The sequence below is a fragment of the Alosa pseudoharengus genome, unplaced genomic scaffold, assembly GCF_046254945.1.
Source record: "Alosa pseudoharengus isolate Yale_2024_CS ecotype anadromous, Long Island Sound unplaced genomic scaffold, YU_APseudo_1.1 YU_APseudo_1.1_scf_19, whole genome shotgun sequence".
Lineage (NCBI taxonomy): Eukaryota > Metazoa > Chordata > Actinopteri > Clupeiformes > Clupeidae > Alosa > Alosa pseudoharengus.
Window position 1 is genome coordinate 10032238 of NW_027468657.1, and position 19622 is coordinate 10051859.

Genomic DNA, 19622 nt, shown 5'->3' on the forward strand with positions numbered 1-19622 from the left:
CATAGCAAATAGGGTGACCTTTTGACCTTGTGTGTAATAAATATCAGTTAAATAAATACCTTTACAGCAGTCAATTACTATGTAGGCTACATATTACACATATTAACAGAAGTGAGGGGTTAGTTAACAACTTACATGATGGAGCGACCCACTTACTAGGAAATGCTTTCAACCAACTAAGGAAGATTTTTTACTCAAACCCGCCCACATTTCAAAGTCAGACAAGTTGACACAGCACTCTTTCGAGGAAATGATATGATGAAAAAGTGGAAAAAACAACGGCGCAGGGATTCCAGATTTATTCAAAAAAAGACAAATCGAGGACCAAGAAGGATGGTAAAAATGTATTTTCTTATTTGGCTGCTTAAACATGCCTACGCGTTTCGGCCAAACTGGCCTTCAACAGAGCCACTCAAAAACGGCTGCCACTCTTTCAAAGCAGGTCAATCAAGTAGATCACATGACAGAGATCACTTGATTGATAGATCACATGACAATACATGTTAAAAGTGAAAAGAAAAAAAGAAATATATAATTGAAATCAATATACAACATGTTATGAAGCATAACAGTTTAGCAAAATACACAAGCATTTTCATATCAGAATTTTTCTTTTTTATCATCTCATCATTTAGAACAAGACTTTTATATAACTATGTGAATATGAAAAACATTTGCCACATACTGGCTTCTGTGATATCATCTACAGCTAACATTGTGCTGGTGATGGTGGTTAGAAGGGAGGATAGGGGTGTATTGGGTCGAGGAAGGTTGTCCATACAAAAGAAACGTGAAATATCCCTGTTTAGGCAATTGCAGACTGTCTACTTCAGACTGCCTTTCAACACGGTCCCACAAGTATCAACCAATAACGAAACATTTATTTGTTGCAAAAACAACATGTGTAGGAGTGTAAGCAACTTCTCACCCACTATAGACAGTATGCCAATGAAATTTAAATATATAAATCTTAGTTTTTGTTACCCTGTAGACCATAACACTGAAAGTATTCTTGTGTATTAGACGTCATCGGATTCCTCAGTCGGTTCTTCCTGGAGTGCCTGTGCTTGCCTGGTGGCAGGCACGTTGTCTGACGAGTCCTGTTTGTTTTTAGTCAGAAGAAATGGCAAGTAGGTCTCCATGTAAAGGCTTTTGAACTTGGTGCTGCTCAGGCAGTAGACTATGGGGTCCAGCAGGAGCTCCAGGTACTCCAGACACTTGAGGCCATCGTAGACCTGCAGCGCGACGTCCTTGGCCTCTGGGGAGAACTCGGACCCTCGGCTGACCACCAGGAGCACCATGCGCGAGATAGTGCAGGGCAGGAAGCAGAGCGAGAAGACCAGTATGACGGACGCGACCAGGAACGACGCCCGCCGCAGCACGGTCTGGTCGCCCACCGTGTTCTGGCGGAGCCGCGCGGTGATGCCCACCGTGCACAGGACGAGGATGACGAACGGCACGAGGTTCTCCGTGAAGAACACGATCTCGCGGAAGACGTCCACAACGTTGTCCTCGTCGCTGCACAGGCTCTTACTCAGCGGACGCAGCATCATGGGGATGGTCAGCGGCAGCAGGACCAGCCAGATGAGCCCGGCGATGAGCGGCGAGTGCTTGTGGATCTCCCGCGTGCAGTTGCGACCAGCATGGACCACTTTCAAGTAGCGGTACGCTGAGACAACGGTGAGGAAGACGATGCTGGCACCTCGGTTGAGGAAGAGAATGAAGAGCAAGGCACGGAAGACCACCTCGTTCTCGCTGCGCCTCTTGCCCTGCTGGAAGTTGTAGGCGCGCACAGGCAGGCAGAAGAGGAGCAAGATGTCCGCCAGCACCAGGTTAAAGAGGAAGATGTTGCTGGCGTTGGTCTTCCAGAACTTGAGCTTGAAGATGAAGAGATAGATGACCGACGCGTTGAGGGGGAGAGCTAAGATGAACTCCCCAAACAACACCGTGGAGTAGAACACATAGAGGGGCTTGTTCTGGGCCGTGCAGTTGTCTACCAGAGGGTCCACCTCCATTACGAAGAAATAAATCCAGTTCAGGAAAAAGACAGCAAATGATCACCTCCTCATGGAAAGTGACAGCAAAATGATCACCTCATGTAGTGGATATCCTCAAACAGAGACCCTGGAGAATAGGAATGCATTTGGTCAGTGAGAAAAGTCTCAAGTTTCCCAAGCGTAGGGTGGGTGTTGTCACTAAACACTGACTTGTTCAGACTTGTGACAGACCGCAATAACCAATGAGAAAGACTCTAAGTGAAGTTAATATGGTGATGCAGGACACTGGCAGCTTCACAGCCAATGAGACCAAAAAATGTCTGTTTTCACCTCACACCAGTACGCGCTCACATACAAATGAGTGACCCAAACACACTCACATCTTCAGACATGCTCTCGTGATTGGACATTTGAGGTCTTATATGATGGAGCGACCCACTTTCGAAGAAATGCTTTCAACCAACAATTGGAAGATTTTTTTACTCAAACCCGCCCACATTTCAAAGTCAGACAAGTTGACACAGCCCTCTTTCAAGGAAATGTTTTCAACCAACTTAGGAATATTTTTTACTCAAACATGCCCACATTGCAAAGTCAGACAAGTTGACACAGCCCTCTTTCGAGGAAATGATATGATGAAAAAGTGGAAAAAACAGTTCTGTTTGGAGTGCTACAGGGTGTAACTCCTTTATGGTGCTCTTCGGCGCAGGGATTCCAGATGTATTAAAAAATTAAGACAAATCCGAGGCACTCAAGAAGGATGCATATAAAAATGTATTTTCTTATTTGGCTGCTTAAACATGCCTTAAACATGCCAAACTGGCCTTCAACAGAGCCACTCAAAAATGGCTGCCACTCTTTCAAAGCAGGTCAATCAAGTAGGTCACATTACAAACAGAGATCACTTGATTGATAGATCACATGACAATACATGTTAAAAGTGAAAAGAAAAAAAGAAATATATATTATTGAAATCAATATACAACATGTTATGAAGCATAACCGTTTAGCAAAATACACAAGCATTTTCATATCAGAATTTTTCTTTTTTATCATCTCATCATTTAGAGAGCACAAGAGCAGCAGTATATTCTGAGGACGCTTTTCTGTATCACATTTAGATAACCTCACAAACAAAGACATACATACATACCTGGAATACTACATTCACAGTGGCCAAGTATCTTAGAGGAAAGGGGAGAAATACAGTTCTTTTTAATTATCTGTTTAATGTGCTTCACTTCTATAATGTGTCAAAGTACTGGGGGGAGATAGTCCTTGAGGGGAGAAGTCTGGGGCGAGATAGTCCTTGATCTGCTGAAGAACCAGTCTCTCGAAGCACTTCATGATTACAGGCGTGAGGGCCAAAGGACGATAATCATTTAGGCTGGTGATGGGAGACTTCTTCGGCACTGGGATGATTGTGGCTGATTTCAGGCAGGCCGGGATGACTGCTTGGGCCAGGGAGAGGTTGAAGATTCTGGTGAAGATGAGGGCGAGCTGGTGGGCACACGCTCTGAGCACCTTGCCAGGTACTCCGTTTGGGCTGGCAGCCTTCTTGGGGTTCACTGCCAGGCTTGCCCAAGCTGATAACTTCATGTGGGACTTGTACAGTGAGTGGATGTAACAACACAATGTCAGCACAAGCTAACACTTGCAGCTGCTGCCACATCATCCCTCTCACTACTAGATCTAATTGCTTAGATGCGTAAGCCAATGGTCTGTGATGACCACCATGCTGTTAACACAACACCCCCAACACGTACCCTGCTTTTTCACACACAAATAAATGGAATGGTAAGTCATAGTTACCCCAGACACTAATGCTTGTTTTAGATCTATAAAGGATTTATCACAATTGTCAGTTTGTCAGTCAAGTTTTCACATTTGCATATGCATGCTTGGAGAGGCTGTGCCCTCTCTGTATAATTTAAAATCCAAGCACAGCAGTAGCTAACCATTCATAGGAAGCGCAACATATGCTGCTTTGTCTTGGGTCTGGGACAAGCAGTTTTTGCTGAGATAAGATGCATCTAGGGCCCGACAGCCAGGAGTGAGTATATGACCCAAAAACTCTCTCCTGACAGAGTTGCAACTTTTGTTTGGAGATTTTCAGTTCCACACTCGCCAGGAATGTTAATATTGCCACAGTGTCAATTTGGCACACCTCTCGACGGACTTGCTAGTAAAACATAATCGTGATAATAATGCTTCATGACAGCAGAATGAATTTTGAGAGGTAAGATACCAGAGCTTTGTTTGAAACAGACGCTGACAAAACTAACAATATGGATCTGCTCTAATTGTAAATTATATTAATACAAACTTATATTAATACACACACACATGCACACACACACACACACACATCCACACGCACAGACACACACACATGCACACACAGGCACACACATACAAGCAAAAGTTGCAAGAGTAGGAGATGGAGAGAATTTGACAAGCGTCATTTATTTACAGAGAGGATGTACAGGACTCAGCGGCGGTTGTACTTTTACCGATATGTGGTATATCTAGTTTTAGTCAACATCACCACCTTCGCCACTAGATGGTAGCATTCCATTGATCCAAAATTCACAAAAGCAATCAGATGAACAGAGAGAAATGAGAGGAGCAGAGAAATGAACAAAACATCAAATCATTTATTTAAAAAATGCTATTAATCAAATTAGCATGCTAATATGGTGCTTTCAACAAAGTAGATGAGCATAAGTGATACAAATACATGCAGCTTACACAGTGACATTCAAAGCTGATGGTCATTGTCAATAACAATATAGTGCACATTTTAGTAAAATGAAAGCACAATGTAGTCAAATGAGAACACCACTTAAATTGAGCACACTTTAAGACAGCAAGTGCAAATTATCTTGATATACACAAAACAGGACAGGCTCCCACAGAAACACTTCTCCATTCCAGACTCCATCACTAAAAATTCATAAAAGTATGCCAAATCATGTGGGAATTGTGCTTACACATTATGATATATCAAGCAAAAGTTAAAAGTGTGTTTTTACATAGATCTCCATTTCTCGAGGTCACGAGTACTGACTGTACAAAAAAAAAAAAAACGAAAACAATTTGAAACAAAATGAAATATCACACACCTGGACCCTGGGACACTGTTGGATGTCCCCCAGTCACAATAACTGCAAGTTTACAAAACAACAAATCAAATTAATGCAGCTAGCCTAAGCAATACTTGTCATATTATGTCTGTTTATAGATCTTAACAGGGTTTTTTGTCCAAAGCAATTTACAATGATATCAATACACTTTACATCTAAATGAAAAATCACAAGTCATATTGCCTAAATGTAAAATATATATTAGTAAAAAACATAATAGAATTAACAGCAGAATAAAAATAACCATAAACATCTAACTGTATGGAGAAGTGATTAGTTAGATACAAGGTAAACAGATTAGTCGTTAGACGCTTTTTGAATATACCAAAACTATTGCCACTGTAGAATGAAGAGTATTAGGTAAATCATTCCATCAAGGCAAAGTTTTGACTGTGACATTTTAGTGTTGATGCAAGGCCAAATTGAATTTAATTCTGGCTAGAAAGCCCATGAAGAGAGTTAACCGAGGAGTTACGTGTATGTCCTTTGGCTGATTAAATATCAGACTTGACAGTGCATATGCATTTATTCATAATTTTATCAATAGTCATTCAAAATAATAGTATGATTGGTAACACTTTATTTTATGGGGTTCCTTGTCCCACTGTATCTATAATGAAGTACAGTTTAACAACCTATGCAACAAGTCATATCACACTTATGTTGTCCATACATAATCTATTTTTGTGTACCTAGATCATTAGCACACATGTAAAAAGTGCCCTAACCCTAGAGGCCACTTTGGCAAAGTATTGTAACAAGCACAATTATTAGTATTATACCTGTACTAATGATCTGTAGGTACACAAAAATACATTATGTATGGACAACAGTATGTGATATATGACATATTGTTAGGTTGTTACACTGTACCCTACTTTGTTATGTAGATACATTGGAACAAGGACCTCGTAAACTAAAGTCTTACCGTATGATTATAGTGTTTACTTACCAAGACTAAGTAGTAGAATAAACATCTGCATGAAAACAAGCCTCAGTGCTCATTCAGATAAAACTAAGAACAGACAGGCCTTAAATGGCATGAGTTCCTGCCTCTTCAGTTTTCTGTTTTTACCAGCATTTTGCTCTTGTGGCTGCTTCTGCTCATGTCTCCCTGAGATAAAGTGTGGTATGTGTTCTGGTTTTAGAGATCCTTTGCTATATGTTTGTACTCACTGATCTTTTTTCATAATAATTTGAATGTTTGAATTTGAATTGTAATGTTTCAGCATCTGACAGCATTTTAAGAGTCAGTCCATCTTTTTCTGTACCACTTGTTCAACTGTGCTTTGCAAATGTATCCTAATCACTTGGAGAATGGGTTTTACGTTTTACAGATTAACTGTGTGTGTGTGTGTGTGTGTGTGTGTGTGTGTGTGTGTGTGTGTGTGTGTGTGTGTGTGTGTGTGTGTGTGTCTGTGTCTGTGTGTCTGTCTGTCTGTCTGTCTGCATGCATATGTGATGACTCCTGCTATATTTTAGTTTTCATATTGCCATACCCCACATTGACCACCAGAGGGAAGCAGCCCCACTGGTGCACACATTTTCACCTAATTTCTGTTGCTTATATGTTTTCTCTTCTAGAACATTGTCATGGTTTGTGGACCTGATCCCATAACCTCAAATTTGTTATTGTCATTTGTACCATCCTGCATCAGCCAAGCTACATACCCTGCATTGAAATATGTTTTGGTATTGGTATGTTTACATCAGGAGTTGGAAATTGTACTAAAGGCACAGTGGTAGCCATGGAGATTCTGTCTCTTGTGTAAGAGCTGAGGTAAAGTCAACCAAGGTCAGGTCTCTTGTAAAGGTGATGTCTTGTTAGACTTAGGCTACCTATTAGATCAAGAGAAACAAGGCTGATGTATGAGAAGAATGATCCAGAGCTACCTGAAGATGGCCGAATCAGACTGACTGAGGAGAAATGTTTTTAACTCAGCATTCAGCAATGATTGTGTTGTAGTCAGCACTGACTGTCAGACTCACGTAATTTACACATATCTCACTTTGTATATCTTAAATGCAATGATGGAAATATATATTTCCATTAAACCAGCCCAGCAACCTTTTATGCAATAATACCAACTCGTGGACTTATTATTTAGACTGATTGTGTAAAAAATAAGACAGGAGAAACATTTTATCCTAAAGAGAGTTAGGAGAGGCAAAGGAGCCTTCTGAAGAAGGCAGGGAAAGAAAGGAGAGAAAGAGTGAACAAAGTCCTCATAAATGTGCTGCAAATTCATTTTAACTGGAGTTAATTTGTTGGGGAGGGAGCTTTGTTGTAGGACCCCTGAGTTTGTTTAAGCCATGTTGATCTCACCCACCTCTTGTGGGCAGTTTGAGCTAGTACAATGTTTATGTCTGTCCTAAAAAAAACAGTGCACATGCAATTTATTACACTTAAATTGCAATTTATTACAATTAAATTACATGTAATTTATTTATGTATTATTATTAGTAGTAGGCTAGTAGTAGAAGTATTAATTTGATTTGTAAACATACCATGTACAATTTTAAACATAAATGTTGTCATTTCATGCATAATCATAAGAACTGGTGGGTAGGCCATCTAAAGCCAGGGAGGACATAACTGTCTGCTGTGCAACATATTTTGTATTTTTAAAAGTATAATGCACTAACGCGGAATTTTATGCATCACCCAGAACCAAAATGACCATCAAACCTGTTGTTTTACTCCAACATGATAGATGGCAGCACAAAACAATTTTCATTGTGACTGTAAAACTCATTCGACTACATCAGTACGTTTTGTTGGGGATTGGTAAGGTAAGATGGCGGCGCCAGAGGAGCAGGAATTATCCCAGGCGCAGACTGAAAAACTCCTTCAGTTTCAGGTATGGTGGAGACATGTTTTAGCGATTATTCTGACTCCTGGGCTGTATGTCCGTGTCTGTCTTTGAAGTTGATATATTGGTTGTTCATCTCATAAGCCAGCTGCGAGAAGAAGTGAGCGAGTTTACTTCGACCAACAGACATAGCTAGTTAGCCAACTAGCTTTTGCTCCGCTAACCTGAACCACCAAACTAGGTGGTTACTCCTGAAAGCTAACGTTAGTTGCCTTCATATGGTATTTAGCATATGATCTAGATCGCTTTCTGGCTAGCTACGAGTGTCAGAACCACCGTTTCCCTGAATGCATAGCAGCTATTTCAGCAACTCAGAGTAACTTACTGTTGATTTTAGAAAATGACAAGCCAGCAGGCCACTGGACCTAGCTCGTGATAAACAGGCTACGTTAACGGTGGCGACTGCTAGCTTGTTATTTAGCTAGTGTAATTGGGAAAGGAGATAAAATAAACAAAACTCATGCCATCCATACGAAACATCATTACAGCACCCATCTTTTTGTTGTACTCGCGAAAATATATTTTGAAGAATCAATCCCTGATCGTGTGATGGCTTAGTTAGTCTACAATGTGTCTTGTTCCCTGTCTTGGTAGCCAATGACAGTTTATCGTAATAGGAAACATTTTGGTAACGTTAACTGTTAACGTTACTTGAAAGGCTAGTCCGTACAGCCGAGGCTAGCTAAAAAGAACCAGGCCTCCCTACTTTGGCTCAAACAGTTAACGTTAGCTTGGTCCCCAACTGTCATTAGGTGATGTTTCCCATGTCAATGATTAAATTGCTAACGTTATGTCAAATTTTGGTTCAGGTCACACATCATATGACAGCAAAGCTCACGTAAGTGTAATGTGTGACACGTCAATGCAAGATGCAAGTCATTGCATGGGTTAAGGTAGCCTACTTGCTTGAGTGGGGTAACCTAACGGTGTAGAACTAGGCTACAGTTAACAACGACAGTTAAATGCTGAACGGTAGCCAGCCAAGACGTCAATATTATCAAATAACATTAACATAGGGCTCGATAGCTGGTAAGATATGAGCTCTGAGCTGTTAACACCCTGAAGTTGGCGAACAAGCAGATTATCAAGTCATTCACACTGCAGGCACCTTCGCTCAATGGTCTCTTGTAGTGAACACATCTGCCAAAACGTCTGCTTTTCTCTAACAGGACCTCACGGGCCTGGAGTCTATGGACCAATGTCGACGCACGTTAGAACAGCACAATTGGAATATCGAGGTGAGAACAGCTGCCTGTGACTAGCTGTGGCGTGTCTGGGTCGTTTCAAGAGATGTGCCCAAGAAATGAGCTGAAGGTAACCATGGATGGGTATTGTGTTTCAGGCAGCCGTGCAGGACAGACTGAATGAGCAGGAAGGAGTTCCCAGCGTATTCAACCCCCCTCCCTCTAGACCTTTACAGGTCAATACAGCTGACCACAGAGTGTATAGCTATATTGTATCAAGGCCACAGCCCAGAGTAAGTATCTTGCGTTTTGTTTTCTGCGTTAATTGTACACATTCTGGCAATATGGCTCATTTTCAAATGGAAGGTTAGAAGAGGAGATTTGCTTTTGACTGTCTTTTTTTGTCTTTTTATTATTGCAGGGCCTGTTAGGATGGAGTTACTACTTAATAATGCTTCCATTCAGGTTTACATATTACACTCTTCTGGACATATTCAGGTAAACCTCGAACTGCTTCACATAATGTTCTCCTTAATGTACTGTCTATTTATAGTGTATTTTTTATCCTCGATTGTGACCTCTTTCCAAAAATAAAGGACAATCCTAGTATGCCTCATTTCTTCACCACATAATTATGAATAAGCTGGGATTGCTTTAATGACACTAAATTACTCTAATGTGATTTCTCAATTGAAAAAATATAATGTCCGCAACACTGCTTTTGACTCCCATATATTTAATGCACACCAGGCAACGTTTCGACCCATTTTGCCTGAAGAAGACCCAGCAGGGTCGAAACGTTGCCTGTTGTGCATTACATATATGGGAGTCAAAAGCAGAGTTGCGGACTTTTTTCAATTGAGTACGTTTTATTTTGTCCTGCACCTGCCAAAAGGTGGGATGTGCACACAATAACTGTTTGCTGAACATCTAATGTGATTTCTCCCAGGTTCGCCCTGCGCTTTATCAGACCGGACCCCAGAGGAAGAGTTACAGACCCAGTAGGAGATGTGGTCTCATTTATTCATAGTTTTGAAGAGAAGTATGGCCGATCACATCCTGTCTTTTATCAAGGAACATACAGCCAGGTAAATTGTCCTGGATTTTGTATTAATTTGTGGTTTAAGTGGTTGGCAGTGGTGCTGAACGTGTAATGATATGCTTTTGCAAGTAGGTTAAAGCTGTTTGGCATGAAATACGTTTTTAAAATATGTCAGTTTTCTTTATACCTAAAATACGTGTCAATTTCCTTTTTCAGGCAAGTCTCAAATCAAACAAAAAAAAATTCTACTGTGCTCTAACAATGTCATGTGCACACACTATTGTGGACATTTGGTCTATTAGAGGTTAGCGCTAAGAGTTTGTTTCTCTCGTGGTCTGTCCTGTTTAGGCACTGAATGATGCGAAACGGGAGCTACGTTACTTGCTAGTATACTTACACGGAGAAGAGCACCAGGACACCGATGAGTTTTGTCGGTAGGTCTTCCACCATACTCGTAGATTTTGGCCTCATTGGGCCGTGTCATTGAACGCTAATGTACAAGTACTTAGTTAATTCTACCTCCTTGTCCATACAGTTCCACGTTATGCACGGAAGAGGTCCTGACATTCATTAATACGAGGATGCTTTTTTGGGCGTGTTCCACCAACAAGCCGGAGGGCTACAGAGGTGACTATGTAACTTCATTATTACTCAGAAGTTAAAGAGTTTGTCAGATGAGATAATATATGTATGTGTTTCAGGTCTGTATATTTATCTATTGCTACTTTGCAATGAGATGATTATTTGACTCTGTACACACCCTTTGGAATTTGTCATTCACAGAGGTGTAGTTAGTGGGTTTTGTTTTGCCTTATAATAATGATATTTATTAGAAAGACCATATATTTGTTGCCAGTATAGAAAGATTGAAAATATCAAAAAACCTAAACGCAATAGAATTTTTAATTAATGGAAACTACCTACTGCACCTACAGTAGCATACTATAAGGAAATGAGCTTCAGAAGGGAATAACTGTGGTGTGGATCAGTGTAGATGATTAAGAGTAAACCTCTCTTCCTGTGTGTGTGTGTGTGTGTGTGTGTGTGTGCGCTCATCAGTGTCCCAGGCCTTGCGAGAGAACACCTACCCCTTTCTGGCCATGATCATGCTTAAGGATAGGAAGATGACCGTGGTGGGCCGGCTAGAGGGGCTCATCCAACCAGAGGACCTCATCAACCAGCTCAACTTCATCATGGAGGCCAACCAGACCTACCTGATGTCCGAACGCCTGGAGAGGTGAGCACGGCTATCAGTTGTGCACTCAACCATATCTGGATCCGAAAGCCATCCGCAATGAATTGACCTGTCGCTAAGCGCCACCCTTAGAACACTGATGAGCCAATGACAGTCCAGCCTCAACGGGACTCGGACATCAGCTTGGACAACTCCATAGGAAACAACAGGGAGGAGGCATAAAATGACAAATAATGGTTATTTATGGAGTTTATAAACTCAAAAAACCCAGACGAATAACCGTGGTCAAACGTTTTGCATGGGAGACGTGTAATACTGATAGCCGGTACCCCGAGAGGCTAGAAAACGGGGTATATTTTCATCAACAGTAGCCTACAGGATGTCTCTCGCGTTTGCAACAGCTCGACGTAATGTAGGCTAGCTACTTAGCCAACAACGTGGGCACAGGTTCCCAAGATGAAAATACTCATTAACCAACTACTATATTCTTACTACATCAAATATTAACGTAACCTAACATATCTTAGTATCAATCTTCCACTAGCTAGCTAGCTAGCGTTAACGTTAGTGGTTTTTGCACGGTGATTTGCACGGCTACTCGCCACAACTGCTTGTCACCTTGTATGTATTCTAAAGTTTTGAATACACTCATCCATATAATACCATAATTAAGTCCCTTTTGATAGCTTCTGGAGGAAAGTAAATATTTTATTGACCAAAACGTCCAGAAAAAAAGCCTGCTTTCATATACTGTCAGCTGCCATTGTCCACAATGTATTTCTAATCAAGTCTGGTTTGTTTGTCCGAGTTTTCACACGGTAACAATGGGGGGCGGAGCTTAGCGACAGGTCAATTGCTTTCACTGCTGTAATCTCAGTGAAGTTTAAGCACACGGTCACTCATCTTGCACTGACCACTTGCGAGGAATGTTTTAGCATCACATGACCCCATAGTGTGGTTACAGATAAGGACAGATGTTTGTTCATGTTGCCTAGCATGTGTTATGCATAGGAATGTGGTTCACTCTGTGTGCGTGTGTGTGTGTGTGTGTGTGTGTGTGTGTGTGTGTGTGTGTGTGTGTGTGTGTGTGTGTGTGTGTGTGTGTGTGTGTGTGTGTGTGTGTGTGTGTGTGTGTGTGTGTGTGTGTGTGTGTGTGTGTGTGTGTGTTTTCAGGGAAGAGAGGAACCAGACACAGGTCTTACGGCAGCAGCAGGACGAGGCCTACCTGGCTTCGCTCCGAGCAGACCAGGAGAAGGACCGCAAGAAGAGAGAGGAGCAGGAGCAGAAGAGGCAGGAGGAGGAGAAGGTTCGCCAGGGCGTGCTGGCAGAGGAGAGGAGGAGACGGGTGAGGGAGGCCAACCGCATAACACTTCATTTTGTTCTGATTTATCAAGCCGTGTTCCAATTTAATGGGCAAATATACTGCTCTCTGATTTATTACTTTCTAAAAAAAAATAAAACAAAAGGCTTACAGGTCTTCAGAAATGAAGGTTATTATTACTGAAAAGAATTAGAAGAATTATTACTGAAAAGATTACTTTGCTCTGTATTCTCTTGAAAATATTACTTTGCTCTGTATATTTTAGATTTCCTTTTTCAGGATAATATTCTAGGATATTCTAGGATGTCAAGGGAATGTTGCAAAATTAGAGATAACGGGACACTTAAAACCCTCAATTATATTTGTGGGATTATCCAGCAGGGGTGTCATTTCTGGAGGCCAATAATATCTCTTGTTTTTACCTCATGGACATCCTTCAGAATCTGAAAAAGGGTGTTTTCAGTCAAAGTCAAAACTTTCCTGACCTGTGCAGTTAGCTGTGTTGCAGACCTTTTGACAGAGCTTGTGTGTGCGTGCGTGCGTGGGAGCATGTGTGTGTTAATGAACCCCTTCAAATGATTAAAGATGTTGCCTGCTTGCCTTCTGTAGACACTCCAGGAGGAGAAGGAGCGCAAGTCTGAATGTCTCCCCCCAGAGCCTGCCCTGGACGACCCTGACAGTGTTAAAATAGTGTTCAAACTCCCCAATGACACGCGGGTAGAGAGGAGGTTCCTCTTCAGCCAGTCACTAACGGTAACCACCAGTAATGAAGCCACTCGAAATCCGCATTTTTTGTGATGTCATGCTTTCGGTATTATCAGATTAATCATATTTTTTTGCTTCTCTCCACTTCGTCATTAGGTAATACACGACTTCCTGTTTTCTTTGAAAGAAAGCCCGGAGAAATTCCAAATAGTTACAAACTTCCCCCGCCGAGTCCTTCCCTGCCTACCCACCGAGGAGCAGCCCAACCCCCCCACACTCAAGGAGGCCGGCCTCAGTCGGTCAGAAGTCCTTTTTGTGCAAGACCTCACGGACGATTGACATCTAGCTTATCTCCCTGGCTCGTGAAAAAGCTTTTTTTGTTGTTTTCTTTTTTTTTCTTTTGTATTTTATTTTGTCGAATGACCATTGTGCACAAGGGATCACTAAAATTAACCTCTGGAAAATATTTCAAGCCCCTGGCCCACTGTCCCTCCTCCCAATACCCGACTCAGACTGATTTGGTTTTTGTTGAAGGAGAGCAACGTGAACTGCCCTGTAAATACAATACCAAGATATTTAAGAACACGCCTGAAATTCACTATACTTTAACTTTTTTTTTAAAAAAATGCAAAGTTGACCATATAATGTACGAAACGACCAAAAGCAGTTTGAGGGGTTGAAAAACTAATGGGCTACTTGCACCTCTTAACTGACTGAGATCAAAAACTAGGGACACAGCTTTTACATGTGCCCCTGTCTATATAGTATAGTACAAGTGTGCCCATAGTGTGCCTGTGGTAATTCATAGATGCCTATTTTGCCCTTCTACCATCTGAATGGGCCGGTCATGTAAAGATGTAATTTTCCAACTATATAAATTAAACATTTTAAAATGTTGTGGTGGTTTGAGTTTGATAATATTGCTGTCCAAGCTTTTGGTAACGTTTACATTTCATCCTGCCGTTGGGCACAGCTAACCTTGAAGCCATGCCGGTTTTAGTATTTTTGTAGGTATGTTGGGGGAAAAAAGAATAAAATGTAACTACTATGCTAAATGATGAGTTAAAATATGTATTATAGGGTTATTAGTTTTATCCTATCTTAATACTTAGTACAGTATAGGGGTGTGATGGCTGAGATAACCATCCTTCCCCATAAATTACGGAAATATGAATGACAATTTGGCACTCAAGGTTGAAGCATTGTCCACGATTTTGTTTTAGAACGGCAGATGTATTATTTCACATAATGTTATGAAACGGAAAGAAAATCTGAATAATGAGGGCATTTCTCAGTACAGTTCAATGCCACATCTTTGACTATTTTGCCATGCCACAACATGACATTCATAAAAACCTGAAATGAAAAGTTGCAGGAATATTGGACAAGATTTTCACTGTTCAGAATTATACATCAATTTTATGTCTGCCTAAAATACCCGTTATGTTTTGAACGGTTGAACCTTAGCTTGAGTTTAAGCAAACTACACTATCCCTTGGGATTCATGAAAACGTTTACTTCTTGGCACAAGTGTGTTAGCTGCCTGATGGCCAACACAGGACTTATTATCAGAGATTATTGTCCAGTTTGGCTTAATTTGACTGCTTTCTACTGGTAAAATCTTTGTTTTCCCTTTGAAATCTTTGAGTTGAGGGTAAGCTACACTGATAGGTTCTACAGAACTGAGTGACTTTGACACAAACATAATAAAAAAAATATCCTAAAGTATCTTTCCCGACCCTTCTGGCATACAACTATTAGTGATGGTATCATGGTTGGTTTCTTTTATGAACAGAGAAAACATGTTCAGGGAAACTATTTTTCTAACACAGCTGCATAAGTTCTGGATTGTTTACTAAATTACTGAACTTTATTTGAAAAATTCATTGTGTAATCGGTGGGGGATTTCCCACAGCAGCCAATCAACAATCAAGCCTGTTTAACAACAAAAACAAATGCTTTGTTGAAAGCCCCTTCAGATTGGCCAGTCAGCTGTGAGACCAGTTCTAAGTGCAGTCTTGACTTTAGAATGTAGGAAAGGCACCCAGCAGATGTTCAAGTGAAATGAATTTCCTTAATTTTTTGGAGATGGTTTGTGTCATGGCACATCCTTTGCTTTGACTTACTCAGATCTGGTGTGCTCATTGCTACAATGCTTTGGCATTCTGTAAGACAGGCAGGGATGCTAAAGAACTGCACAACCAGGATAGTCAGCAGAACCAAATGTGCATGTAAGAAACTCTTTTTCAGGTCTTACCCAGTAGATGGCACTGAAGCCTCCATATCATACACACCATCTGCTTATTTCTATATTGCAATGTGGACATACAACTTTGGGGCCCGCAAGATCTTAAAAATATCAGAAAATATTCAGAGATTTCACTTTTTTTTTACAATGTGTAATTTATTTGCGACTGCCACACAGTAGTCAACACTTCAATTATGTGGAATCCATAAATTTCCCAATAGTATATTGACAGGAAAGGAACGATTCTAAAATTCACAGCAACTCATTCACCACGTCACTGATACCTATTGAGCATGTAAGAAAACAAAAACAAAAAAAGCTGGTTTTGGATACTCACATTTGTTAACGATCACTATTACTTTGTCTTGCAAGGCGCAAAAGGATGCACTCAAGGTGGCATAAAAGCAGACGGGCAAAGGCATCACAAAAACGACTGCACCAAAGGAAATGAAGCAAGACCAGTCAGTCTAAAATACTACGTAGGCTTTAATGCACCTCGTTACTGAGCCGTGCACTAGGCGTTAACACAGTGTAAGGTAATACGGCCAAGCTCCAGTGGTCAAATCTCCTTTGCTCAACATTTCAACTATCCTGATTGTATTTCCGCGTTAAGAGTTGTATAGCTCACAGTGATGCACAAGTTGAACCGTGATACTGAGTAAATGCTGTCCAAAGGATGAAGAGCTGAGCAAGGTTGGTCTGACACCCCAACAGCTCATGGGAAAAAAGGAAAAACGCACACACACACACACACACACATGCACACACACAAGAAAAGAAAAGAAACAAAAACACAAAATATAAAAACGCATTTCTATTGAGTAATGGTCTAGAAAGACAGGAGTAATCATTGTTGTACTGGTATACATCATACATTTATTAGTGAACAACCCTCTCAAATCAGCCACAACAATTAAAAAAAATATGATTGCACTACTCGGTAAAGCAGAACTAGCAACTTTCATTTAAAAAAAGTACAAATCTTAAAAATTTCAATCAGTATACAGATGTATATATAATACACTATAACTAGTTATATGTTAAATGCTACAAACAATATGATTCCAATGGAATGAAAAAATTATAGCATTAAGAACCATTTTCCTATATATAATATATATATTAGCTTTTTTATTTTTTTTTTCTTCCAAATACAAACATGGCAAAAATGAGGTAACTGTAAATGTGCAAGTACCAAAGCAAAATATCTTCCTAACACAGAACACATGCCCCTGGCCTGGTTGGCGGGTGGGTAGTCTGGAGTTCAGGCGAGGACCCCTAGAGGCCAGGGGGAGTATAAGAACAGTAAACAATCCACTATCCCACCACAGCAAAATCATTGGTAAACAATCAGTGGCATCTACTGAGCAATCAATAAATCACAAATCCTAAATAATATGTCAGCTGCTTATTGGAACACAATTTTGCACCACAAAAGCTGTGAGATAATTAATTAATTGGATCACAGAAAGACTACAAGATTCTATTTTTTTTACCCTTTTGATATTTTGTATATCGTTAAAATGATTTTGGTGAGTACTTAAGGGAATTTGGGATTTGTGAAGAAAACAAAGCCAAAAGGAGTGGGACATTAAAAACAAAGACAATGTTAAGCATAAACAGCAGAAACAAAGGAGATCCCTTAAACTGTAGTGGTCAAGTTTGTTTGAATTCCATTTCTTAAAGTGTAACAATAGGGTTTGAACATTACAATAGGTAAGGGCAACAGACCTTTTTGCTATTTATTTTTCTTTTCTTTTAATAGTAGCAGTAGTAGCAATAGTAGTTGCTCTCAAACAAGTTTGGTGGAAGCCTGACACCCAGACAATACATAACTTGATCATTTTTAAGGCAGATGTACTTGATCTGATCACCTGGGCAGTTAAGAGTTGTTGATGTTTTTTCTCCTTCTTCTAATAAGGACACCTTTACATAGGTTGCACTGACAACAGAGAGATGCATAATAAAAGACAATACTAATAACAAAAGGAAACAAACAAAAAAGAACAAAGAAAAAAACCAGTAAGGTAACAGGAACCCCCCCCACACACCATTTTTTTGACCCTCAGGTGACCATTTTTAAGGGTGGGGTTGACACAGCATGCTGCTTGGAGTACATCAGCTTCATGGTAGACTATTGCATTCCCTTAAGTGAAAGTAGCAACATACCTAAAATAGAACATCTAGCACCTTGTCACTATATGGCTTTCGATTATCTAGTTTTCAGGCGTGTATTTCAGTCACTGAGGCAACAAACGTAAGCATAAATGTGGTACGGAGGAAACCATGTGTTCAAACCAGCTCTATCCCCCAGAATCTGAAGAGCTCCATTTCTATTTTCCCCTCCCGCTGTTCTTGTTTTTCTTCTCTCTTTTTTTTAAATCTTTTTTTCTCTTTTATGTTTTTTTGGTAACAAAGAATTAGCGCAATAAAATCTTGTAGTCATTCAGTTCTATTACAAATGTGTGCAGTACAATGCATGGCAGTAATTAGCTGAGCAGATAGTCCCCAACCCCGATTAACCCAAAGCCAACTAGAGCTAGCAAAAACCGATGGGGACCTGGTCAGACATGCATGCATATGGTGCACAATTAAATACGTCCCCGCCCCATTTCTAGATATCTTCCACTGAAAATACACACTTGTTCTAGGTTTTTTTTTTTGTAATTTTCTTAAATCATGCAAACACCTTTAGAATATTTCTTGGAAGTGGTTTAGGTAGGATAGTGTGCACAGCTGCACAAACATGGGAGCACAACCGCTATGTGTGTCGTTCAAGTACAAGAACATGGAAAGGAAATGTATAACAGGTTTGGAGTAACATACACTGATGATTGGTTGCAGTGACGCAATACCTCTTCTTTCTCTACATTATATCTCCTTTTCTTTTTTTTCTCTAGCATGCCTGACTTTATATGGTGTAATATCCACTACTACCAGCAAAAATTAAGTATTAGTTGTTGATTACATTAAAAATACATATGGCCTGAGGAAAACAACCAACAAAATTCAAATACATCCCCATGGCATCATTCCCATTTTAATGTGTTTTCCTTATTCTTCGTTACCGAGAGGCCCTGAGTGATTTCTCTTTTAAACTTAAAATATATGCCAGTGAACATGTATGTGTGTGTGTGTATATATATATATATATATATATATATATATATCAGATTAAGTAATCAAAACTGGGTTAAACTCATTACAATGGCTTCTTTTTAATATTGTTTTCTTTAGCTGGCACACATTTACCAGAAACGTTTTAAAACATGGCAAGAGGTCCTTGTCTCCCCCCCAACCTCCCAAAAAAAGGAAAAAAAGGAAAAAAAAAATAAAATAAAATAAAAAAAAAAACTCATGTCCCCCATCATATGGGCTCTATCTGCTACTCAGTGCTTTTCACGGGTAGGAATATTAGTTCTGTAACCACAGACCAATTTCGGAAAGAACCCCCACCCCCCTCCCATTTCATATCCCCCACAATCGGATACCATTTTGGAAGTTTAAGTAGAGTGAATTGAACACATTACAGTGCATTACTTGTAAGACCCAACTTGAAGGATGCCGTTTAAATCCCTTCCTGATCATGGAAACTACGACAGTCAACTGGCACGCAGGAGAAGTGTCAATTACATTAACAGGGTATTTTAAAACATTCTTTTGTCTTCAAAACAAGACGATAACTTTTAAACCTTTCACACTGAAGCTATGCATACAATGCTTTTTTTTTTACCTTTTACATCACTTTACACCATTAACATGGCCTGAGACCTGACAGCGTTGCCAAAATATAACACACACATACACATACCATGTTAGTACTCTGACCTTGTCCTTCAAATGTTATCTAAGTTAAAACCAATAAATAACACCATTTAAAAACTGTATACTCTTAAAACAAGTGGAACTGA

The 19622-nt window shown here is 40.1% G+C and overlaps 2 protein-coding genes across 2 annotated transcripts; one reads left to right on the forward strand and one right to left on the reverse strand.

Annotated features, from left to right (window-relative positions):
* Positions 1-284: 284 nt before the first annotated feature.
* Positions 285-2389, reverse strand: LOC143132251 (12-(S)-hydroxy-5,8,10,14-eicosatetraenoic acid receptor-like). Its single transcript, XM_076291649.1, has one exon. The coding sequence runs from the start codon at positions 2013-2015 to the stop codon at positions 1020-1022; it is 996 nt and encodes a 331-aa protein (XP_076147764.1). The 5' UTR covers positions 2016-2389; the 3' UTR covers positions 285-1019.
* A 5533-nt stretch (positions 2390-7922) lies between these two features.
* Positions 7923-14360, forward strand: faf2 (Fas associated factor family member 2). Its single transcript, XM_076291650.1, has 11 exons — positions 7923-8004; positions 9186-9254; positions 9359-9493; positions 9622-9698; positions 10150-10288; positions 10591-10676; positions 10778-10869; positions 11302-11479; positions 12611-12782; positions 13368-13511; positions 13620-14360. Exons 1-11 carry the CDS (start codon positions 7942-7944, stop codon positions 13800-13802), a joined length of 1338 nt encoding a protein of 445 aa, XP_076147765.1. The 5' UTR covers positions 7923-7941; the 3' UTR covers positions 13803-14360.
* Positions 14361-19622: the final 5262 nt, after the last annotated feature.